Consider the following 24,989-nt stretch of genomic DNA (forward strand, 5'->3'; position numbering starts at 1 on the left):
CTCCATTGCCGGTGTCATCAAAGGGCGCTGGAAATCGAGATTCGAGACCGTAAGTGGAGATGGATTGGACACACGCTACGAAAAGATAAGAACGAGATTTGCAGAGAGGTGCTTGAATGAAATCCAGAAGGACATCGAAGAAGAGGCAGGCCCAGAAACTCGTGGCGGCGAAGCCTAGTCGCCGAAATATGACTGGGACCAAGTGAAGATGCTGGTTCCAGATCGTCAACAGTGGAGGTCTTATGCACCGGAGGATCGGCGCGGGAACAGTAAGAGGTATGTGAGTGCAATGAAACTTTCGTTGAAAGGGATATGCTCGAGTTTCGTATCGAAATGAAATTGACGAATGCCAGCTTCGAACGAAGGAAGCCGAGGTGAAAGCGGAGTGAAGTTAGCGTTTGGCGAAGGTGAAGAGAGGCTGATGTGAAATGAAACTGAAGGTGAAGCTCTTCAAACGAAGCGTTGTGTACTCATTCTCGAGTGACGATTGACGATTGCATGAAGCTGCATGAAGATAACTGGAAGAAGCATAGTTCTGCATAATCGACGAACCAATCAACGAAAATAGAAAGGTTGGTGGATGAGATGACTTTTATATTTGACGTGGGACGTGATATTATACAAAACGGTCATCGAGATAAGGACAATCTTCATGGAGTTCAAAAATAGGATTCAAATAATTTATTCAATTTCATCCTCAAAGCAAACCTCTGTCTTAACAAACAATTCATCGAGCGGATCTGGATCCTCTTCGTCGATTGCTGAGACTTCAAGACTTTCGGAAGCATCGATCGGAGCTTCATCGCCATCGTCCTTTACTTCATCCAACCGAGGCCGCTTAACCACCGGTGGTCCTCTCCGTTTGAACGCGTTGCACTTCTTCTCTAGCAGCTCCACTCGTCTATCCAACATTTCCACCAAATCACGAATCTGGGTAACGGTTCTCCGAAGCGCCCGTACTTCGTCGTCAAAATGATAACCGTCATCGATGATCTGTGGCGTCGTCGTCTCGGGGCTTTTTGCTTTCACAAGAGTTATAAAACGAGATGCCAAAGCCTCCGGCGGTTCATTTTCTATCAACGTATGCTGCATACGTGCAGGAGAGTTAAAGACATACGTGGCCCAATCCATAAAGGCGTCCGTCGTTGTCGGTCGCAGATTTGCTGAGTGAATCCGTTCCAAACGTTTAGCTATAGCTTGTAGTTTTTGAGTTTCTAGCTCTCCTAAAGATTTCGGCAGTCCTGCAGTTTCTTCTTTGTCCGGTTCCAACAGAACTCTGACAACAATGTCCCACGCAGACTTACTCACGATACCGTTTCCGTAGAGAAATATTTGCAAGACTATCACCCGACCGTCCCAACGGCTGAGCTGAATCCAATCCACCTGGTTGTAGGACAAATATCTCTTACCTTTGATATCTTTAAAGCTCACGAATCTATCCAGGTCATCCGTTGTCAGTGGTTTCTCGGAAAAGTAAGGGGTCTTTACGTCGGTGAAAAGAACTTCCTTCTTCACGTGGCACATGACCAACTCGAGCAGTTGATATTGAAAATCTTCAATCGAGTCCGATCGAACGACCCAATTGGCGGGTTCGATCGCTGCTTTTGATCCTTTGAAATTCACAGGGTTAATCTCGAATTCGTTGCTGATTACAGTGATATCTTCAGCTTTAGCTTTTTTCGATGATCCTGATTTTGAATTTCCCTCTCTGCCGCGGTTTAGTTCAGCCATGTCCCTAAAAGGGAAACGTTGATTAATGCGTTGATTCCCCATTGGATTATTTTTACGATCAACAAGTTTAGGGGTTTCAAATTATCTTTACATTCTGTTGTTTAGTTGGAATTATTCCAACTTTATTTCTCTAACTTCCACTCATTTTAACAAACAATGTTTCGTTTAAAAAGTTGATCTTAAATTTTCATTCGATTCAGCTTTCCGTTATCAATCATTGGCTTTAAGCGCATTTATTGTCAACAACTTGGGAAACTATATAGAATTTCTGAGCTAGATTAGTCAAACTGCTCTTCCTTATAAGCTTACCTGTGTACAGTCGCTGCTTTCACGATATGCGAAAATTGGGATCCTTTTCAATTTTCTATCATTTGACCTAATATTTGCGGTTAAGCACTGCTGCGGCCAAATCGAACCGTTTTGTTTTGATTTTGCGCTGTACTGACAACATTATGATGAAATTAGACACAGGAACTAGGGGTGCTCAAGTTCAAAAATAATACGCACTCGCTTCATGTTTTAAAGTTTTTAAGTGCAGTGTTTATGATTGTTTTTGTTGTCTGTGTAATGAACATTGAAAATGCAAGGGATCATCCTTAAATGTCTTACATGAATTGTGAAAAATCTTTTTAATTTTGAAAACAACATCTAAAACGTGCATGCTTGTTGCCCGTTTGTTTTACTGGAATCTTCTGAGGTTGTTTTCAACTTTACTTTTCAAATACGAAAGCCTGAGAAATGACAAAAAATATTTTATGCTGTTTCAGGCTCCATATTTAATTTATGCTTATATTTAATAATTTACATCTTAAAAAGAAGTGAAAACCAACAAAAAGTAAGGTTTAACAGTTTTTATTTTGTCCTACGCAATCGAAAAATAAAGCCAATGTCATCTAGCTAGCTATCACCGTCGTTTGGCGTTCCGCTTCATTTTCATAGGGCCCCCATTCGCAAAAGAACTAGGCGGTCCATTTTTCCCTCCGCCAAGTTTACTGATCTCCTCCCTGGTGCTTTTCTGTATGTGGGAAATTTGGCTCTTGACGGTTTGATTCTTGTACTCTACTGGGGCGCTATCGTTATCCCCACCCGCATCATCCAGTATATCCTTCACGTTGACCAATCGCTTGGTGAAGAACATTTGCGGCGTTATGCGGTCCTTGATTTTGTTACCAAACAAACTTATCAGGCCCCAATCTTCGCCACTGGTTCGGGTTGACTTTTCGTGAGTGTCCAGGAGCCACAGCGCGTTCCTAACCTGTATCCGGAAAAGTTCCGTTTCCTCCAGGTTTACATTTTTGCTCACGTTGAGAACCGTTTCCAGTGGGTTAACGATATACATTGGACTATGATCCGGTTTAAGGATGTGGGATCCGATGTTAAGACTAATAGCCCGTTGATTGAAATCGAAATGGGAATAGAACTCGAAAAACTGAAGCAGCAGTTCGTCTAGTGGGGTAGTATTTTTGGTACTGAAATTGAGTTTCTGAACGTCCCGCAGAAATGAGCAACTGATGTGATTCTCTGTAATTCGAAGATCCGTTTTTGATGCGCTCTGAATCAGCTTGTTAATGGGCGGAAGGATGGGTTCTTGCAGCTGTTGCAAGAAATACATAACTAACATTGTAAGGGAAAAGTTCGTTATCCAATAACCGGGAGCGTGATTTGTCAGTCCAACCGATTGTGCCCATCTTCGAACACAAAAAGTTAAAGGCTGAACACGTGGGTCAATTTGGCCGAACAGATACAATAGTTCCGACATATAGACACCAGTCATATTGTTCATCGTTAGATCGATTTCGAGATCTAAGTGCTCGTGGTGGTATTTGATTATAGGAACACGAGCCTTTAATATACGCCTAACACTGTTGACTCCAGGCAAAAACAGCTGCAAAACATCACCTATTGATTCCAGATATCGTTGAACTTGTGTTCGCTCATTCGAATTTGAAGCTTTTGTGTGGAAGACCAGTCGAGAGTTGCTGTTTTGGACTAAAGACGATTCCGAGTCTAGATCAAGGATAAGATCTAAATCACACCCCATCTTCCCAAATCCGTTAACGGATGAACCAAACGGGTATGCAACAGCCTGAGGAAACATCCCTTGGAGAGATGTTTCCATTTGTCGGACAGCCAAAAAGCGCAACCTTTTCCCCACGTCGTTCAGACATGTTGCCTGGTGAAGTATTTTAATCTGATCTTCGGCGTTCTCTGCCGACAGAAGCAGATTTCTCAGTTCCTTATCGTCTATAGTGCGGCTAGCATCGACATTGGTCAGCTTTGACTCGTTCGTAGATTTAGATTTTCCCGAAGCAACTTGTAGTTTCGCTCGTGGACCAGCTCTAAACCACAGAAATATCGATCTTGCCCTAACGCCTGGTTTTTCTTCGTTGAAAACCGCAGACCGTATGGCCGCATCAGCAGATTCCGGTTTCTCAAACTCGACCACGATGTAGTGACAGTCGGCCTCGTCATCCCCATAGCCGGAACAGGTTCCTCCTACCCGATAATGGTGGGAACTAGTCACCGTGCCAAACTGCGCACAATACGCGTCCAGTTCCGAAAACGATCGCTCTGAACTCACTTGGACTAGAATACTACGGCGAGCCTCAGATTTCCGACCGACCAGCATACTTTCGAAAGTATGAACTCCGCCTAAAAATATTAATTTCTTTTATCGTATACAATTGTTATGATAGGAAAGAAACTCAAGCCTACCGTGAACACTTCTCATTTGTGCATTGCTGTTAAAACCGGGACATACTTGCTTGAATCCGGTTTGTGGGTGTTGCGCTGATAAGACCTTTCGCAGTGCCTGTAAATTCCCCACGCCAGCACCGATCCTGTGCTGATAACTTTGCCAACCCGCTAGGTATAGCCGATACATGGCTATATCTCATCAAAGTAAATTACACCGAAAATTTCTTAGAATGAAAGCTAGAACCACAAAAACTATGCCTGATTTGAAATGCACAAACGAAATGCAATTTTTTATGTTACATGATTCCCGGAACTGTCAGTAAATTTCGATGCGTGTGCGACCATCACACACTCATCTGGCGCAACCCCTTATAGTGTAGTTTTGACCCGTTATCGGAAAAGACTGGGTTAACTCCTTTTTCATGTATAGTCCTTGTACCCCTTATAGTGTACACAGCATGTACGTCAAAGCAGAGGTGAAAATTAGTAATGTAAGCATGTAAAATCTACACATTATTTTGGAAGCCCACTCTGCGATGTCAGCCCTTTGATGTTAGCCCTTAAAATGTCAGAAGGATGGAAAGAAAATAATAAAAACAAATCAGTAAGTTTTGAATTTCTGTATTCGGCAAGGTATGATTTTCATGCTCCTGTTATAGAATAGGAAAATATTCAATCAACTTAATCAATTAAACTGATCTTTCAGCATTAACCGATTCATTGAATCGTCGAACGAGATCGGTTACGGTAGAAAGAGTTCTATATTCTGAATGACAAGTCAAAAAACTACCCTTTATTTAGTAAGCCAGCTTTTCTAAATAATGTGTTAAATTGACTCGAGGAAATGACACTTTTTTTGACAGATCTCGGCTGTTCGCAATAATGGGTCAATTTTACAAGTTTAAGGTGTTGCGCCAAATGAGTGTGCACACACTCATCTGGCGCAACCCCTTATAGTGTAGTTTTGACCCGTTATCGGAAAAGACTGGGTTAACTCCTTTTTCATGTATAGTCCTTGTACCCCTTATAGTGTACACAGCATGTACGTCAAAGCAGAGGTGAAAATTAGTAATGTAAGCATGTAAAATCTACACATTATTTTGGAAGCCCACTCTGCGATGTCAGCCCTTTGATGTTAGCCCTTAAAATGTCAGAAGGATGGAAAGAAAATAATAAAAACAAATCAGTAAGTTTTGAATTTCTGTATTCGGCAAGGTATGATTTTCATGCTCCTGTTATAGAATAGGAAAATATTCAATCAACTTAATCAATTAAACTGATCTTTCAGCATTAACCGATTCATTGAATCGTCGAACGAGATCGGTTACGGTAGAAAGAGTTCTATATTCTGAATGACAAGTCAAAAAACTACCCTTTATTTAGTAAGCCAGCTTTTCTAAATAATGTGTTAAATTGACTCGAGGAAATGACACTTTTTTTGACAGATCTCGGCTGTTCGCAATAATGGGTCAATTTTACAAGTTTAAGGTGTTGCGCCAAATGAGTGTGCAGAGGAAAAGGCGATCGCGCCCGGGTTTGTTTACATTTTTTAATACGCATGCGAGGGGCTCTTCGATGTTCAATTTCGTAGACGCTGAGCAATGTGATACAATGAAGGTGATGAACAAACACCACACTATTACCACTGACCACACTGACATGACACTTAGAACAAAAATTCAACCATTTTCTGTCTAATTTTTTGTTGTCAGATTTTGCAGGTTCGCAATACCGGCGGCAGGTGGCGAACCTGAAAAATTTGACGAAAAATGCCCTGTAGGAAAAATAGTCCTGTTTAGCCCGATTTTATCGTAGAAATTGCGTGTTTTATTTTTAAAAGTTGGGTGGCATTACCTAACTGGGATAGCATTTCTGCAAATCGATCGATGCGCACTCTGGAATCGACATTGCGTACTGTTGGAAAAATGATCCAGAAAACGAAATCGAGTGTCCAGTCAGTATGGTCAGTGCTATTACAGAACTCGTTATTCAAAAAGTAAAAAGGTAAACAAATTTAAGCTTACGTCACATGCCAGGATGTTTATGTATCCTAGGCGAGAATCGTAAACAGCAGTTGGCAATGATTTTTTTTCGTTAGTTTTCGCTGTTGGTTGTTTGTTTGAAAATGCAACTGACGTAACGAATTGTCATGGTTACAATGTTTACCGAAAAAAACTTTTACTAATAGTGTTTTCGTTTATTGGCAGTGGCAACCTAGTTACCCACGAGTTTTGCCCTAACTGCTGTTATTATGTTCGGTTATTAATTCAGAAGTCCACTAGTTTTGCCCGAGATTTGAACCTCAAGCAGGCGGTTGCACCCCGTAAAAGTTGTCAGTGTTGGGGGTAAGCATAAGGGTGAGTATAGCAACCATATATTTGCATCGTCCCGGGTAACGATTCTGTTTGTTTATTCAGAAAAAGTTTTGCCCCGCGCGAGTGGAGATAAACGAAAACGGCATAACACTTAGCACGGAATTTCCATCGCCACCTGCGATATGTATACAGGTTGCACGCTGAGCATGTGAAGTGCGAAGTTATGCGAAATGCAAATCCTACTTTTCTTTAACATAATCTTATAAACAAACGTATGCAAAAGTATTGTAAAGTAATTTCACATCTATCAAAAATATAAATCGACGCGTCGTAATGAGGCTATGTTTTTAGTTCGACTGTCGAATAACGTCAGTACCCAAAAATGGGTCAATCAGTTTTCAAGTTGTTAGCATCCGCGGTAATTGCATCCATTGAGGCACCCCTTGATTTGTGGAACAGTTCGGCAAAATGCGAGGCGCAACGAAAACATTCGGTAAAAAGGCGACCACGCTGGATTTGTTTTGTTTTGCTTGCACGGCACGGCATGCACGTTCAATTTTTTCTTGAATGAACGAAATTTGGTAGTTTTTCAACAGTCTCGCTTTTGTAACAAAATCAGATAAGTCTAAAAGTTTCTCTTGGTACGAGGTAAGATGGCCAAATCGAAAAAGGACAAACAGCTGAAAGCATACGGCACTCAAAAACAGCAACAATCTTCAAATGGCAAGGGACAGGCATCGTCGTCGTCGTCGTCCTCGCATATCTGGAACGATGCCCGTTTCGCGCACCTGGTCAACGATCCCCGCTTCAAGGGTATTCCGAAGGCGGAGAAAAAGGTCACTATCGACAAACGCTTCCAGTCGATGTTCAACGATGAGCGGTTCAATGTGAAGCACACGATCGACAAGTATGGTCGGAAGGTGAAACAAGGTGGCAGCGAGGAGTTGCGGAAGTATTATCAGGTGGAATCGAGTGAGGAAGGGTCCTCAACTGGTGAGGAAGAGGTTGAAGAGAAGAAGGTTAAACCTAAGCCTAAGAAACAGGTTGAGAAGAAACCTGCCGTTGCGGAAAAGAGTGATGAATCTTCCGGTGAAGATGAATCAGATTCGGATTCCGATTCCTTGGAGCTGGACGAGGAAGAAAAGGCATTTGCCATGTCGGATCAAGTCAAAAATCGTCTAAAGGATATGGAGGTGGATTATGCCCGTGGGGAGGCCGCTATAGCGTCGGACAGTTCCTCGGATGATGATGAAGATTCGGCGGGTGAAGGTGAGGGTGACGATGATGAGGTGTTCATAGAACATGTTTGGGGTGAGTTGGATGCGGATGCTGAAACTACGGACGAGTCCACGGCACGATTAGCTATTTGCAATCTAGATTGGGATCGTATCAGGGCCGTTGATATTATGGTTATGCTGAGCTCGTTTTTACCAAGAGGTTCCACAATTTTAAGCGTCACAGTAAGACCAACGACTTGTAGGTTATTGAATGAGGTTTTATTAATCGATTGGCTTTTTAGATATATCCATCGGAATTTGGCAAAGAGAGGATGCGCGAAGAAGAGGAACGGGGACCCCAGGAGCTGACTGGACGGGATCAGGCAATCGATGCAGATTCGGACAGTGAAGAACCGAAAACGGAAGAAGAGCTAAAGGAGGCCCAAATGGAAAAGTTGCGAGAGTACCAGCTCAATCGTCTAAAGTACTACTACGCGGTGGTCCAATGTGATCGAGTCGAAACGGCCGATAAATTGTACAAAGAATGCGATGGAGTCGAGTATGAGAGTACGGCCAACAAATTGGATCTGCGTTTCATTCCAGACGATATGGAGTTCGAAGATGAACCTAAAGATCGCTGCATTGAGCTTCCTGAGATAGGGAAATACGAACCAAGAGTTTTTACCACGACAGCACTGAATCAGGCCAAGGTTGAGCTCACTTGGGATGAGAACGATGTGGAGCGAAAAGAGTTCAATGAAAAAATTCGTACCGGTAAGCTCAGTGAACTGACGGACATAGATTTGAAACGATACGTCGCTTGTAGCAGTAGCGAAGGTGAAGGTGAAGACGAGGAAAGGGAAATCGCTGAGCCAAGTTCGGAAGAGGAAAATTCGACAGACGAAGAAGATGAACCGGAAAGCCAAAAGCTCAGTAAGAAATCTAAGAAAGAGGACATGATTTCAAAGTACAGAGCCCTCCTAGGAGAAATCAAGGAGCAAGAGGAGCAGGATAAAACCGATAAAGTTGAAATGGAGTTCAGTTGGAAGGTAAACGGTAAAGAGACCGAGGAAGCTAGCGAAAATGATTCCGAATCGGATTCAGGCAAAAAGAAAGCCGATAATGCGAATCCGTTCGAAAAAATCCTGGAGAAAGCTAAAGAGAAAAAAAAGCGTCGGAAGGAGCTGAAGAAGAAAAAGAAACGAGGTGAGCTGGACGGCGACAAAGATCAGGAAGGAAGTGACTCCGAAGACGATTTACCGTACGGTGTGGACCTGAACGACCCCTACTTCGCCAGTGCCTTCGATGAAAAAGAGTTTGACCTCAAAAAGTCGAAAAAGAAAGATAAGAAAAACAAAAGCAAGGATGAGGACGAAGAAGACGAAGAGGAAGCGGCTAGAAAACGTGCAGAACTTGAACTGATCTTAGACGATGCCGATGACGATAAAAGTCACTTCAACCTAAAACAAATCCTAGAAAACGAAATCGACCTAAAGTCAGTCTCCAAATCAAAAAGAAAGCGAATCCTCAAAAAAACTAAAAAACAGATCGAAGAACAGAAGCAGCAGAAATCAGCAATCCAGGGTGGTGATGATTTTCAGCTTGACGTTGACGATAGTCGATTCAATGCTGTGTTTGAAAAACCGGAGTTCAACATCGATCCAACGAATCCGGCCTTCAAGAAGACGAAGGGAATGGAGAAGTTGATCGAAGAGAAGCTGAAAAAGCGACCCCTAACGAAGGAAGATCTTCCGATCGAATCGTCGGTTGGGCAGCAGGAGGCGAAGAAAGCGAAACGCGATGTCAGCACCAGTCTTTTGGTTAAAAGTATCAAAAGGAAGATAGGAAAGTAGGTGCGCGGTTGTGCTGAGCGGAAAAGTTCATTTTAATAAATAAGTTGAATTTAGGTATTGATACACTTTTTGGGTCCGAAAGCATTACAACAGCAACCTAGGTGTATGTACATTTATTATTTGTTGGTACATTTAGGGATTTAGGGTTTTCGTTTCTTTCAAATCTTAAGATGTATTGTCAATTTTATCGAAATTTGAAGAAGCAAAACTCAAGAAAAACCTTCAGATTCTCGATTCAGCTGTCCAATAATCACTCGAAGAAGCTTCAAAACTCGTAACAAGCCTGCCGAATGGAGGATTTATCAACCTTGGTGTACCCCTAATTACAACAACCCGAGACCAAACCAAACGGTGAGATACGACGAAAGTTACTATCAAATATGGGTGGATTGACTATTGATTTTAATACATTTCCAGATTTCTTCGACGATAATCTCCACCATTGGTAGTATAATTTATGAGAAAAGGTCGGAGACGAAATCTCATATATTCTGCAACACTAACGCAGGTTAGAAGCTATGAGGACGTGCGGACATCATCACTAGTTATCATGGAAATTAGATAGGTAATTACTGATTATCGGAACTGCTGATAGACTAGAAGGAGGAGTCGTCAGGACCCTGAGGAGTCGTCAGGACCCTGAGGAGTCGTCAGGACCCTGAGGAGTCGTCAGGACCCTGAGGAGTCGTCAGGACCCTGAGGAGTCGTCAGGACCCTGAGGAGTCGTCAGGACCCTGAGGAGTCGTCAGGACCCTGAGGAGTCGTCAGGACCCTGAGGAGTCGTCAGGACCCTGAGGAGTCGTCAGGACCCTGAGGAGTCGTCAGGACCCTGAGGAGTCGTCAGGACCCTGAGGAGTCGTCAGGACCCTGAGGAGTCGTCAGGACCCTGAGGAGTCGTCAGGACCCTGAGGAGTCGTCAGGACCCTGAGGAGTCGTCAGGACCCTGAGGAGTCGTCAGGACCCTGAGGAGTCGTCAGGACCCTGAGGAGTCGTCAGGACCCTGAGGAGTCGTCAGGACCCTGAGGAGTCGTCAGGACCCTGAGGAGTCGTCAGGACCCTGAGGAGTCGTCAGGACCCTGAGGAGTCGTCAGGACCCTGAGGAGTCGTCAGGACCCTGAGGAGTCGTCAGGACCCTGAGGAGTCGTCAGGACCCTGAGGAGTCGTCAGGACCCTGAGGAGTCGTCAGGACCCTGAGGAGTCGTCAGGACCCTGAGGAGTCGTCAGGACCCTGAGGAGTCGTCAGGACCCTGAGGAGTCGTCAGGACCCTGAGGAGTCGTCAGGACCCTGAGGAGTCGTCAGGACCCTGAGGAGTCGTCAGGACCCTGAGGAGTCGTCAGGACCCTGAGGAGTCGTCAGGACCCTGAGGAGTCGTCAGGACCCTGAGGAGTCGTCAGGACCCTGAGGAGTCGTCAGGACCCTGAGGAGTCGTCAGGACCCTGAGGAGTCGTCAGGACCCTGAGGAGTCGTCAGGACCCTGAGGAGTCGTCAGGACCCTGAGGAGTCGTCAGGACCCTGAGGAGTCGTCAGGACCCTGAGGAGTCGTCAGGACCCTGAGGAGTCGTCAGGACCCTGAGGAGTCGTCAGGACCCTGAGGAGTCGTCAGGACCCTGAGGAGTCGTCAGGACCCTGAGGAGTCGTCAGGACCCTGAGGAGTCGTCAGGACCCTGAGGAGTCGTCAGGACCCTGAGGAGTCGTCAGGACCCTGAGGAGTCGTCAGGACCCTGAGGAGTCGTCAGGACCCTGAGGAGTCGTCAGGACCCTGAGGAGTCGTCAGGACCCTGAGGAGTCGTCAGGACCCTGAGGAGTCGTCAGGACCCTGAGGAGTCGTCAGGACCCTGAGGAGTCGTCAGGACCCTGAGGAGTCGTCAGGACCCTGAGGAGTCGTCAGGACCCTGAGGAGTCGTCAGGACCCTGAGGAGTCGTCAGGACCCTGAGGAGTCGTCAGGACCCTGAGGAGTCGTCAGGACCCTGAGGAGTCGTCAGGACCCTGAGGAGTCGTCAGGACCCTGAGGAGTCGTCAGGACCCTGAGGAGTCGTCAGGACCCTGAGGAGTCGTCAGGACCCTGAGGAGTCGTCAGGACCCTGAGGAGTCGTCAGGACCCTGAGGAGTCGTCAGGACCCTGAGGAGTCGTCAGGACCCTGAGGAGTCGTCAGGACCCTGAGGAGTCGTCAGGACCCTGAGGAGTCGTCAGGACCCTGAGGAGTCGTCAGGACCCTGAGGAGTCGTCAGGACCCTGAGGAGTCGTCAGGACCCTGAGGAGTCGTCAGGACCCTGAGGAGTCGTCAGGACCCTGAGGAGTCGTCAGGACCCTGAGGAGTCGTCAGGACCCTGAGGAGTCGTCAGGACCCTGAGGAGTCGTCAGGACCCTGAGGAGTCGTCAGGACCCTGAGGAGTCGTCAGGACCCTGAGGAGTCGTCAGGACCCTGAGGAGTCGTCAGGACCCTGAGGAGTCGTCAGGACCCTGAGGAGTCGTCAGGACCCTGAGGAGTCGTCAGGACCCTGAGGAGTCGTCAGGACCCTGAGGAGTCGTCAGGACCCTGAGGAGTCGTCAGGACCCTGAGGAGTCGTCAGGACCCTGAGGAGTCGTCAGGACCCTGAGGAGTCGTCAGGACCCTGAGGAGTCGTCAGGACCCTGAGGAGTCGTCAGGACCCTGAGGAGTCGTCAGGACCCTGAGGAGTCGTCAGGACCCTGAGGAGTCGTCAGGACCCTGAGGAGTCGTCAGGACCCTGAGGAGTCGTCAGGACCCTGAGGAGTCGTCAGGACCCTGAGGAGTCGTCAGGACCCTGAGGAGTCGTCAGGACCCTGAGGAGTCGTCAGGACCCTGAGGAGTCGTCAGGACCCTGAGGAGTCGTCAGGACCCTGAGGAGTCGTCAGGACCCTGAGGAGTCGTCAGGACCCTGAGGAGTCGTCAGGACCCTGAGGAGTCGTCAGGACCCTGAGGAGTCGTCAGGACCCTGAGAAGTCGTCAGGACCCTGAGGAGTCGTCAGGACCCTGAGGAGTCGTCAGGACCCTCAGGCGCTTTCAGACAGCCCTAGATCAAGTCCGATTGAGCTGAAATTTAGCACAGGTCAGTTTTTTGTGCCAATCTACAAAATTTATACGGCTGTATGGCTGCCTCCCAAATCGAGGTGGGTTGCCATAGAAATTTCAGCTCCACAAACAGGGATATTCTTCAAACCAGGTTCTCAACAAATTATTGTAATCTACTTTTATTTTTCATCCTTCATCAATTGTATTGGACTTTTTCGATCATTCGTTTCTATTCGGTAGTTATTGTAAAATGGTATCATAGCAAATGTTCGACGACCTCCCGCACGCTTCCGCGCTTCAACGCGACACATCTGCGCTGTGTGTATGATGAAAAAGTTCGATCACCTCACTGAGTGTAGGCGTGCTTGTTGGCGGGTCACTCTTAAAGTCATTGGTTGATGTTGTGGTTGTTGGCAATTTGTTCATTCTTTTTTTCAAACATCTATACTACCTTAGCAGTGAGATTTGTTTGTTTGTTTGTTTTTTTTCTCTCTTGTTAAACTTAAAACATTTTACATTTTGGGTTAACTACTTGCTTGTTTTTCTAGTTTGTGCATTTGTGTTGGTTATCATTTTATTGTATCGGTTCGGGTTTTTTTTTCAAAAACAACAGTTATTGGAAAACCTTCCATTTTTTGACAAAGCAACATTTAGAGTTCTGTTTTATAAGTTTTTTTATCTGTTATGTAAAGTGGTTGTATTGTTTCATACTCTGGAATCGTTCTATGAGGGAAAAAGGGACGAACAAATGGAAGTCGCGACAACTGAAACTTGGTGGTCTCTTTCTCAAACTAAACGACTGCTTCGAATCTACTTCTTTTAAAACTTTTCAGCTGTTGCTCATATTTTACTTTGAGTTTAAAAATTTCCATTTTACTAGACTACCGTTTTACCTAGCGGGCGTAAATGTATTATATACTTTCTTAAAAACACGACTATCATTATCCCAATCTTTCCATCGATCTGTTGTGTGAGTGAGTGTATAATATATGTTTTAATATGTATATTTATTTTTGTATATCGATTATCGATTACTGAAAATTCTAGTGGCTGTGCATTTCGTGTATGTGGGTGATTATATACAGAAATTAAAAAAAATGTCCCGTTTTTCATATCGAATTAGTGCGTGAGTTTTGTGAATTTTCCGGCCAATTACGGTGGAAGACACCTTGCTAAAAAAACCTATATCACTAATCACGAACTAGGTACTAATGAATGAAACCAATTGATAACCAACCGATCAATTGATTTATAGACAACAGAAATTTTGCACAAACTATTCCCTGTGGAGTAGCAGAAAGAATAACTCATTTAACATACATCGGTACGTAAAAGTAAAGATATGCTTGGGTTGGGGATTCGGGGAATTCCGATAAAAGCACTAGAAATGATATTACGAGGTTTTACATAGGGAGTTGTTAGAATATGCTGTTAGCTGCTGCTAGAACGCTACCGAGAGATAAAAGTAGAAAGAACGTTAGTGTTGAATAAATACAGATTTTGCTCTCTTTTTCCGAACGTGCGCGCGCGTTTCGAACAAACCTAAGATGCTAAGAGTAAATCTAGATTATACACATAATCGGTAGTAAAAACGTGGGACAAAAATATTACAATTTTTACAATCAATCTCCGGGGTTTTCTCCGATTTCTGGTTATATGGATATGGTAACTAAGGAGAATACTTTCTGCGTTATGGTGATCATCGACTTCTTGACTTAGAAGTCGAAAATTGCATCATGTTAGTAGAACCAAGCCAAAGGCTTTGTAGAAAGTTTGGCGATTAACGTCAGGGAAAGAAAAACGAAATCGAAAGCTTAAGCACAGGTCATCATTGAGTGAGAGGCTGACTTAGGAAGTGACTTTCGCTATTCCTTCTACAATAACAATAAAATTCCTATGATTGGTGGTGTTTCTGTTATCATCTGTTATATCTATTACCTACTACACAGTGCTCTTGACTACAATATTACGTGTAAAATTGCCCATATTTTGCCACCGAATAATCGAAGGGGGACAGTCTAAAAGGGATAAATCTCATTCCAAAAAAAGCGACACTCGACACTCAGCGTGACGACATCTGGCGGTGGTGACCTGTTTAAAGTTGTCGATTTCTAACAGTCTGCCCAGAGATTCTCTTATAACCACAATTATTTTACGGTTTCATAATTTTCTATACATTCATTGGATTACTTTTTTCCAAATTTTTCAGAGATTATTTTGTTGTAAAGCGTTTCCTTACATTGCTACAATCACTTGTAAACGATCCAATTACTTTTCGGGTTTCACAATTTGAGCTTTACTCACAGTAAGATTTAAATTTTTGGTCTCTCTTAGCCAAACATTAACAAAATTTTTCGAAAAGAAAATTTTCCTAACCATACACTTGAAATTTCAGTACGTCATCGTTGGCTTGATTTCTTCCTCCCTCAGATCGATTCACTGATTCCGCCGGTTGTTGTTCCCACCAGTCACGACAACGGTCCGTTCCCGGCTGTCCTCTCGGCCCACGCTGTTCCGGCTCCTCGGTGGGGAAGTATTGCTTGTCCCATTGTTGTTGCTGGGGCTCAGCCGAGTTTTGCGCGATCGCTTGAATTTAGCCATATCCTCACCGAACACGTCTCCCGTCCGCAACGCACTGATTAGATCGTCAAACTCACCCTTGTTGTTGGGATCGTTGCCGCCGGATGAGCCACCGTCGTGGTTTCCGTTGCTTCCACCGCTACCGGTTCCGTTGGACGATTTCGAACCCTTGGTGAGGCCGAGATTCTTCGCAACCGAGTTCAGTAGACCCTCCTTCGATTTGCGCTCGATGGTCCGTTTCTTCAGCTGAAAGTTGAAAGAGGTTTTATGAGTTTTCAATTTTTAAGCCATTCCTTCTTTAAGGTTATTTGTCAAATCTCAAAATAACTGGAGAGTACAAGGGTGGTACTGGAGGATTTTGTAGTGAATCGATCGAAGGAAGAGTTCACCGACAATCAGATCGCTCTACTAAACAAAAGTCTGAAGTACGCGGTGTCGAGGAAACCAAGGATGGACCAGAAAATCATCGACGGCTATCAGGTCCAGTAGGCTGTCCCCGGCCCAGAAGGATTGCGCCAGAGCTGAAGTGGCAGATGTCTTGAGAAAGGGCATCAATGGAAAATCCAACGACGAGGAAATCCAGATCGCGAAAGAGTTTAAGAAAAAGGAGGTGTTCTACGTCAAGGCGGACAAGGGAAATTCGGTGGTCTTCATGGACAAAACGGATTAGTACTGGTTGATACAGGCCAAAATCGACGAAGGATCGTACCGAGTTCGAAGAGGACCCACTACCGGAGATGGTCAAGGATGTGGATGAAACGTTAATTTTTTTTTTGTTTCGATTATAGTCGTTTTACCATTTTTATGGCATTCGCGACTTTATCAACGTTGCAGTTGGCGGATCGTTATTGAAAAACTTATCCGGTACAACTGTGTTCGATGTTTACTCTTGGGCTCGAACTCGCGGACATCGGCTCAAGAGACAACAGACTTGCCAACTTACTTACTTACGAATCCCGACGTCCGACGCATGAAACGTTAAAGGACTGCGGGCTTATCTTGGGGTTTGCGCCAATCGTCTTGAAAGTGTCCACCCATATCGTCCCTAGAATCAAAGGTTTACCGAAGATTCACAAACCAGGGAATGAGATGAGGGAGATAAATAGCTAGAGGAGGCTGTATTTCCCCGGATCTGGAAGACTGCTTCAATTACTCCAATTCATAAAGCTGGAAACATACACTGAGCTGTAAATTATTGCGGAATATCGATTCTGAGCTGTTTTCCGAAAATTTTTGAGAGTCTCGCTCGTTTATGATGTGTTTGACAAAACTGTGCGATAGACAATCTCTGAAGATCAACATGGGTTCATGAAAAGAAGATCGACGACCACCAAAATCATGACGTACGTATCGAAATTAGTTGACAGGCTTGACAAACGTAAAAAAGGTGACGCCGTGTACGTAGATCTAAGTAAGGCTTTCGACAGGGTATCGCATGATTTGGCTGTTGCGGCGATTGGGGTTTCCTGATTGGCTCTGCAATTGGATTACCCCGCATCTCATAGGCCGGGGACCTGGGACCTCTGATATTTCTTCTCTTCATCAACGATTTCAATGCTACTCTTAAGTCAGAAAAACTGCTGTACGCCGACGACCTCAAAGTTTTCCGGACACAAAACGGCATGACTCCGAATATTACCAAATGTACTACCTGTGTGGATGCGATACACCCCTGCTGTGACATAAACATGACATCTTCAAACGCCTTCTGTTGTTGGGTTCCCCAAGTCCAAGTTTTCCCTGAACACGCTGCCCAAAGGGGGCTCGTTAACTCACTAAAATTGTTGATATGCGGACTTAAAAAGGCAGCCAGGCCCAGGAAACTGCGGAATTCAGAGCTTGTTGTCGGAGGGCGAAAGTTTTTTATATCTTTAATCTTCGCTTCATCCACATGGAAGCCATGCTCGTCCAGCTCATGTCCGAGGAACTTGATGCGAGTCCTCTCATATTCGCATTTGGCGCTATTAAGCGTCAGGTTATTTAAGCGATTCCTCATACGACACACGCACACTAATGCTCTGCGACGTAGTTCCACCTCCCCGTGGTGCAGAGTGGAAACGTGTCTGCAAGTCCGGCGTATTGCAGATGTACGGCCAAGAGAACTACACCAAACCCACTAGAGGCCGTCGACGGGTCCCGCCAAACCCGCTCGGAAGAAGTGGTGCACCCGGGTACTTTGGTACCAGTACTTGGGTGTGAGCGTGATGGTCCAACACGCTTTCGGGGGGTCATGACCCTGATATGCGGATGCGACCGGAGGGAGAGCGATCGCCAACTTGTTTTGCGCTTCGGTGGGTATAGACCCGTCTCGCAAAATGAGTAGATGCGCAAAGTGGTGGCCAATGGTGGGCCGATCACTTAGGGACGTGTTTACACGTCAGTGTCCGAGAGGCACGTTCTGCCGGAGGTGTCAGGGTTCGACACGCGTTTCGGGAAATGTTGCACCCGAACCGCGAGTGTGACCTGATGAGGGCGTTCTATAGCTCGATCTGCGCTTCGGGTGGTCAAGCGCCCGACTTGAAGATCGGGTAGTTGCGCTGAGTGGTGACTTAAGTCAACACTATTTGTGAGTTCGGAGGAGTCTGAGTCCTACACGTGGCCTAGGGGGCTTACCCCCCCTACCCGCGTGTTTGAACAGAGAAAGTGCCGTCGACAACTCGCTTTGTGTTTCTGGATCTTGGACTGGATTCACAAAGTTAGTAGTTGCGCTACGTGGGGACCTCATTCACACGATGAGATGTCGGGTCCTAACTCGTCAGAGGAGGGGTCGCGCATCGAGTTGTGTTAGAATGAGGCTATGCTATCAGAGGGTTCGGAAACGAGTATTGCCTTGGAGCGCACTAGCGCGAAATGACCTCCCACTATTGAAGCAAAGTGTGTCAAACAGTTCGAGGTGGGAACAAAGGTCAGTGGCCCCAGGTGGACTTTATGGCGTAGGGGGTACAGTGTTCCTTAGCATTGTATCATGAGTCGTCCAATTGCACCCATGGACCCAGAGTAGCAAACTGGGGGGACGCGGTGGCTCGCCGTGCCTTGGAATGCAATCCGTAAAATGGATTTACCACCTGGGTTAACAACTAATAAAAAAAAAACACACGCACACTAATGGACCAAACAGTCCACGAGAGTGACATTCGACCGAACTCGTCCTCTTTCGCATTTTAGACGCCGGACGGACCAGAAGTGCTTTTCTCACGGTAAGTTAAGCCGCAGCAGACAAAGGTGCTACCTGTACACTACCATCACGTTCGCTTGAAAACGAAGTCCCATCACTTTCGAGTACAAAACGCCAACGACTAACTTGAACCACACATCGGTCGTCCTTGGTATCACTTTAGACAACAAGCTCAACTTCTCCCAGCACATTTACACGACAGTAGCCAAAAGTTTCGCAGTTTTTTCAGTGACTTCTACAGTCTGAAATCACTGTATTGTGCTCTTGTGCGTAGCATGCTCGAATTTGGAGTGCAAATTTGGGCATCATATCAGGCGGTGCAATCGAAAAAAATAGAGAGAGTACAAAGATGCTTCGTCAGATACGCTACCTTGGAACGACGCCCTTGAACTTCCGCCTTACGAACAACGTTGCTTGCTACTAAATCTACCGACGCTGCCATCAAGGCGAGTATTCTTACAACGACTCTTCATTTTCGACATCTTGCAAAATAACGTGGATTGTCCAAAACTCACATCTACCGTTTAATACTCCTCTAAGAACTACTCGATCCCAGGAATTGGCGAGACTCTCTCATCGTCGAACTCAATACGGTCAAAAAAGCCCTTTAGATGTATGTTGTGTTAGATTTAATAAAGTTGCTAGTGAATTTGATTTTAATATTTCGAAATCTGTTTTCAAATCTAGAATAGGAAAGTTTATTTTCTGTAAATTATTGGAAGTATCTGCAAAGATTGTTGAATAAATAAAAATACCGGATGTGAACACCTACCAAAAAAGTGGCTAAGTGATTATTGGACGATTTTAAAAGGATGCCGAAACTCTTTAAAACAAGATCAGTTACCAACACACTTAAATTCGTCAACCAACTTTAAACGTGGGAAGGTATCGAGAGGAGATCATGGTTTCTTTTGATGTTTCAGCTTTATTTGGAAGTGTTCCCATCAAAGAAGCTTCGAATCTGTAGATGATTGGTTGCTTCTGGTAAGAAGAGATGTAAGCCTATTCAAATTCGAAATTTATAGAAAGCCGACAAATACCATGAGAGTAATACCGAGTACCTCCGGCCATTCGTTCGAGCATAAGATGGCGGCGTTCCACCAGATGATCCATCGAATGAACTCCATTCCTCTCTCAACTGAAGGAAGAGAAAAGGAGCGTCAATATATTTTCCACACGGCCAATAAAAATGGATACCAAAGTAGATCTACCAAAGCCATCCTAAGGAAAAAAGAAAGATTGCTTCAACGGAAATCTTTCACTACTTTATCATCCATTCAGAAGGAGTTTTAACGAAGATCCAAGGAGTTCAACAGTGTCAACACACTTGAATTACGACAAAAGTTGACAAACTTTGATATTGAGCTAGTGTTCACTAACTCAAATAATCAACATTCGGAGGTTTTTGCTACCTAGTACCCAAGCAACCAAAAGTTCGGATAACATTCCTCTATCAGGTTTGATCAGCTTAATCGAGTATGCTAATACAACTTCTTTTCAGCTCAATTTTTAAGTAGTTAAACGAACTTTAAAGTTGACAAAAAGTTCGCATAAATCGTCAAACAACTTCTAACCAGCTTCAAAACCCACTTTATAAGCAGCATAAAAAATCGAAAAAATTACTCTTCCGCTCCTTCAATTGCCTTCTCAAGTCTGCTATTTTGATTCATATTAATCAACTATATTTGTTACTAACTCACATTACATTTAAAAAACATGTTCTTACCAAGCCTCGAACCCGAGCTCACCGCTTGAAAGTTGAGAAAAGTTCCACAGAACTTTTGTACAGCTATATATGAACTTATTAGTTCGTTCCTTAAGTGATATTCGAACTTTTGGTTGCTTGGGTAGTTGCTTACCTAACTCGGATAATATAAGGGAGGGAAATGATACAAAGATAGTTCTGCTCTTGGATCCGGTTAATTATGTGCACGTTCAGGAAGTCGAACTTCACATGAGGTCGAATCTGGAGAGAGCGTTTGAAGAATCCGGCACGGAACGCAAGGTTGGTTTGCTTAGAAACTTGATCAACCCGAACTGTGGTTCGATGGCTGAGTACGTTTATCGAATCATATCAACGTCCCACCAACTGCGATGCATCAGATTCGACGTCAGCCACGAATGGGTTGGAGCATTGCTGCTTGCTGGCCTTCCTTCCGAGTATCGCCCAAAACCAAATGCTTCAAGAATACGAGGATCCAGCGGCAGGTTCTGCACTCGTTACCAAGAACTACCGGAAGGTCCAACACAATTCTCAACCCAACCGAGAAGTCATCATGAACCGAAGTCACACAACGAAGAGCCGGAGGGTCGGGTCTGAGATGCCATGCGTGTTCGAAGGTCGGACACATTGGCAGGAATTGCCCTAAGAGGAACCGGAGAGGAGTCAGAAAGGACAACACGTTTTGCACGGTCCATCCTGAATCTCCGCGCTCTTAGCATCATGCAAAATAGTGAGATATTTTTTCTCGTCCGTGAACAAGAATTTATCCTTAGCACGTTCGTCGCCACGCTCATTTTGGTAGTTTTACTAGCCGGGCCCCAAAAAATTGTCAAAATGAAGAAGGAGAGCTCCTAGCTTTGCAACGTGTGCCTAAACTGAGCGGCTAACATGAGTAAGAGAGTGTCATTCGTTTTTGATGTGATGGGGCCTCACAGGAAATACACCCGTCATCGGAATGCACAACTTATCGAGAGCAAAATTGATATTAAAAAGTGCTGGTCTAGTGTGTTTGCGGATAAAAATCTCTCTCACGGGTGTTAAGGTCGTCAAATTTTATCGGATAATAACGATTTTTGGATTCTCTGCCTGGTGTTTACTCTTCGAAGCCGGTCGTCCGAAGTGTTCCTGGGCAGAAGCGATGTTCACATCCGGGCATGGAATTCCAAGCTGTATTCCACGCTTTACAATCAGGGGTTCCAGCTCTGCGAAGCGGATCCATGTCTCTATCGGAAGGTAGCAGCAGTACATCGATCAAATCATTCGAGAGACGGGTATGGCAGTTGTCAAGGACTCCAAAATTCCGTTTGATCCGGGATATATCAAGCAAGCAGGAAAGGAAGGACGCTCCGTTGTCTTATAATCAAGCGTACCAGAAGGTAATTGGTCAACTTCTCTACCTTTCAGTCAACACACGACCGGACATATCAGCATCGGTGTCCTTTCTGAATAGCCATACCAACTGCCCCACGCAAGGAGATTGGAACGAGGTCAAAAGGGAATCCGCTACCTGAAGGGAACCGGCCACTATCGTCTTCGATTGAGCAGAGCTGGAGATAGGTCCGAATTGATAGGATATGCAGACGCGGATTGGGCTGAGAATATTGAAGACCGGAAATCCAATAGTGGCCAAGTCTTCAAGTTTTGCGGAGGTACCATAAGCTGGAGCTGCAGGAAGCAAGCGTGCGCTTCCTTATCCACAGCGGAGGCCAAATTCATAGCATTATCCGAGGCGTCACAGGAAGCAATCTGGCTGACCCGCTTGTTGGCCGACATGGATGAGGATGGAGACGTTATAATTTAGCCGCCGACCGTGGCCTAGATGATAGCGTTCAAGTCTTCTAAGCCAGAGGTCATGAGATCAAGTCTTGGTCACGGCAAACGTAGTACTCTTTCTGTGGGTTGGTGGTGTTAGCATTAGTAAAATGCTAGCCATTATATCCTTGAAAGAAGTACGCTTAGTCTTAAGTAGAATTTAGATCTCTTCAAAGAAACATGAAGTTTCACTGAGATCCTATATGGGTGTGTTCGTTAAAAAAAAATCAACGAGGACAACTAGAGTTGTCTCGATATCAATGAAAAGTTCAACACATCGCTAAAAAATATCAATTCGTTCGAGACCACCTCAAGCAGAAGAAGGAGATCGACGTCGTCTTTTGCCCGACTAAAGACATGGTAGCCGATCTATGGACCAAACCCCTTTTGACTACACGACTCAAGAAGTTCAAGTTGGCGATTGACGCTGGATTAGAATCAGCCGATCGGGGAGGAGGAGCGTTGGAGTAGGCCGATCTCAAGGTGAAACTAATCACAGCAATGAAGATGCTCCAATGTCGTTAGCTCTTAAGTCATCATTCGCTAATACAACTTATAACTCTCAAGACGTATTTTTTCTTGAACTCTGTTGATTGATTGATTGAAGTGCGTTTATTTGGGAGGGTGCCGTGCGCCATGCGATTAAGCACCCTTGTTTCGGTTTTAAAACTAACAATTACATTAAATTTCTCCTAACCATAGACATTAGATTTCTTTCAAAAGGTTTGTTAATCTCAAAAATTTCAGCACTTTAGTTTCTCTAGCAGCATCGTAGGATAGTATAAAGCCGACATCATCTTCAAGTTCAGCCTCGTCACGTGCATCTTGGTATAGACGGCATTTGAACAAGATATGTTCCACCGTCATTCGTACTCCACAGGATTCACAGTCACCACTCTTTCTTTTGATGTAGCAGGAATGGGTTAGTCGGGTGTGGCCGATTCGAAGTCTAGCCAAAGAACGTTGCTCGTGCCTGTTGTCTCGGTCTTTCCAAGCACAAGGAGTCGGTTTAGTTTTGAGAATAAACAAGTCTCTCTCAGACAGGAAGTGAGAGTTCCATTTACACCACAGGACCTCATTGAACCAACGAACAGCATCCGGTGCTGGAACTTCTTGGGTAAGTAGGTCCCCGCTGCGCCCAATGTTTGCCAGAAGGTCTGCTTTATCGTTGCCAGGAATACCGCAGTGGCCGGCAGAGCTTGGTTTCGGTGTTTTTAAGAGCCGACCTGGCCTTCAATATCCAAGGGTGTGAAGATTTTTCGGAACAGATTGCATCAATGCAGCTTGCAGAGTCGGAAAAAATGATTTTTGGTTTGTTGGAGGGCAGTTCGATGGCAATAAGTAGAGCCAGCGCTTCGGCCGAGAAAACAGAACATTGCTTGGGTAAGCGTCCTTTGATTTCAATTTCTTCACTGTAGCAGCCAATGCCCACAGAGCCGTCCAAAGCAGCAGAGCCGTCGGTGTAAATCGCATGATGGTTTTGTTAGGGGGTGTTTATCAGATGATTGGACAAGGCTTTTGCTTTAGTAGGGGGATCGCCTACACGGAAAGCACACTACTCTGTTGAAACCCCATACTTCAAGACTATGATTCAAAAATTCGAAATCAGCGCGAGTTTAGGGCGCATTATAACACTAAACTGCACTTTACGTGTGTGGTGCGGATTAAAAGTTGTCAGCTGCTGACTTTCCTCAGCAAGGAGAAAGGGAGAAACTATCCGAAACCTAGTAGTATCTCGATCTGCCGTGACTATGGCTAAAAAATCTTACGGAAGTGAATGCTGTGGCGGGCGCGAATTGCTTTGAAAGCGTTACTTAATCGGCACACCTCTCGGGGTATTATGTACCAGTCAGAAGTTGGCGGTAAAGGAATTAAAAAAATTGTTGCGATCATAGGATATGAAGCCAAAATAGTTTTAGCAGGGCGAACCCACACACGGCAGTGTAAACGCAGAGTATTTCTTATTTCCATCAACAACGAACTCCATGTCATGAAGTTTGGCATCCTATAAAAATTTGTTAATATTGGAATGAGTTGTAGTTAGATGTACTCACCTCAGCTTCTTGCTTAGCCCGCCGGTCCTCTTCCTCCTGCCGCTTGCGGAAGTTCTCGTTGTCCTGCTTGGCCTCGATAAGCGCCGTCAGAAACCCGTCAAAGATTCCGAAGAACTCATCGGGTTGAACAACTGCTCCATCTTCCCCAAATAGCCGCACTGCTCGGTCAAATCTGTTGAAAAAAAAATTAAAATAAGGTCTTCCCACTTTTGCTTAATATTACACCAGTCATACCTAGTCTTCATATCCTGGAACTGATCTTCCAGTTCGGAGAACCGCACCGACGCTTGGGCGTGGAATTCACGCATCACCGGCAGGAACCGGTCACCGGGCTGCTGTGCCCCACTACTTCGGTGGAACTCGATCTCACGATTAACTTCCGCCAATCCAGCCCGCAGCATCGAGATGTCCTTCTCCATTTCGCCGAGCGAAACCTTCGACGCCTCCTTAACGTGTGGCAAATCATCCTCCAAGAGCAGAATGTCCTTGAACTTCTTCTCGACGATCTGCACCAGATAATGCAGCAGGGTGGTTCCCTTGACGGCACTGCTCTTGGTATCGGCTAGCCGATTGAGGGACGATAGCCGGAAACCGGACGCGTTGCCTCGAGCTCCCCGGTTCATGTAGTTACCGAGGGCTAGGACCAGTTCCAGGAGTTTTCGTAGTCGTCGAGATCTCGCGACTTCCCGGGAGGCTTCCATAACGCTGGCGATCCTCGGCGACAGGTCGTTGACTGTCAGCAGGAACCGTTTCTTGTAGTGCAGACTACGAAGCCGTTGCTCGTTATGAGGAATTCTA

General features: G+C 45.2%; 4 protein-coding genes across 6 annotated transcripts in view; 1 reads left to right on the forward strand and 3 right to left on the reverse strand.

Annotated features, from left to right (window-relative positions):
• Nucleotides 1-681: 681 nt before the first annotated feature.
• On the reverse strand, nt 682-2,179 carry LOC129753930 (uncharacterized). Its single transcript, XM_055749783.1, has 2 exons — nt 2,041-2,179; nt 682-1,735 (listed from the first exon to the last, which is right to left on the reverse strand). The coding sequence occupies exon 2, from the start codon at nt 1,729-1,731 to the stop codon at nt 682-684; it is 1,050 nt and encodes a 349-aa protein (XP_055605758.1). The 5' UTR covers nt 1,732-1,735; nt 2,041-2,179.
• Nucleotides 2,180-2,502: 323 nt separating this feature from the next.
• Nucleotides 2,503-4,762, reverse strand: LOC129754073 (poly(A) RNA polymerase, mitochondrial-like). The gene is made up of 2 exons (XM_055749934.1): nt 4,447-4,762; nt 2,503-4,383 (listed from the first exon to the last, which is right to left on the reverse strand). Exons 1-2 carry the CDS (start codon nt 4,613-4,615, stop codon nt 2,636-2,638), a joined length of 1,917 nt encoding a protein of 638 aa, XP_055605909.1. The 5' UTR covers nt 4,616-4,762; the 3' UTR covers nt 2,503-2,635.
• Nucleotides 4,763-7,270: 2,508 nt separating this feature from the next.
• LOC129754585 (ESF1 homolog) lies at nt 7,271-9,831 on the forward strand. Its single transcript, XM_055750726.1, has 2 exons — nt 7,271-8,203; nt 8,263-9,831. Exons 1-2 carry the CDS (start codon nt 7,397-7,399, stop codon nt 9,811-9,813), a joined length of 2,358 nt encoding a protein of 785 aa, XP_055606701.1. The 5' UTR covers nt 7,271-7,396; the 3' UTR covers nt 9,814-9,831.
• Nucleotides 9,832-13,311: 3,480 nt separating this feature from the next.
• The window catches only part of LOC129757891 (disheveled-associated activator of morphogenesis 1-like), a 278,522-nt gene continuing 266,844 nt past the window's right edge, over nt 13,312-24,989 (reverse strand). For all 3 annotated transcript variants that reach the window (XM_055755265.1, XM_055755264.1, XM_055755266.1), the window contains 3 exons: nt 24,426-24,986; nt 24,192-24,363; nt 13,312-15,673 (listed from right to left, as the gene is read on the reverse strand). In XM_055755265.1, coding sequence (XP_055611240.1) covers nt 15,284-15,673; nt 24,192-24,363; nt 24,426-24,986 — 1,123 coding nt within the window. In that variant the 3' untranslated portion in view covers nt 13,312-15,283. The remainder of the gene's footprint in view (nt 15,674-24,191; nt 24,364-24,425; nt 24,987-24,989) is intronic.

The sequence above is a fragment of the Uranotaenia lowii genome, chromosome 3, assembly GCF_029784155.1.
Source record: "Uranotaenia lowii strain MFRU-FL chromosome 3, ASM2978415v1, whole genome shotgun sequence".
NCBI classification, from domain to species: domain Eukaryota; kingdom Metazoa; phylum Arthropoda; class Insecta; order Diptera; family Culicidae; genus Uranotaenia; species Uranotaenia lowii.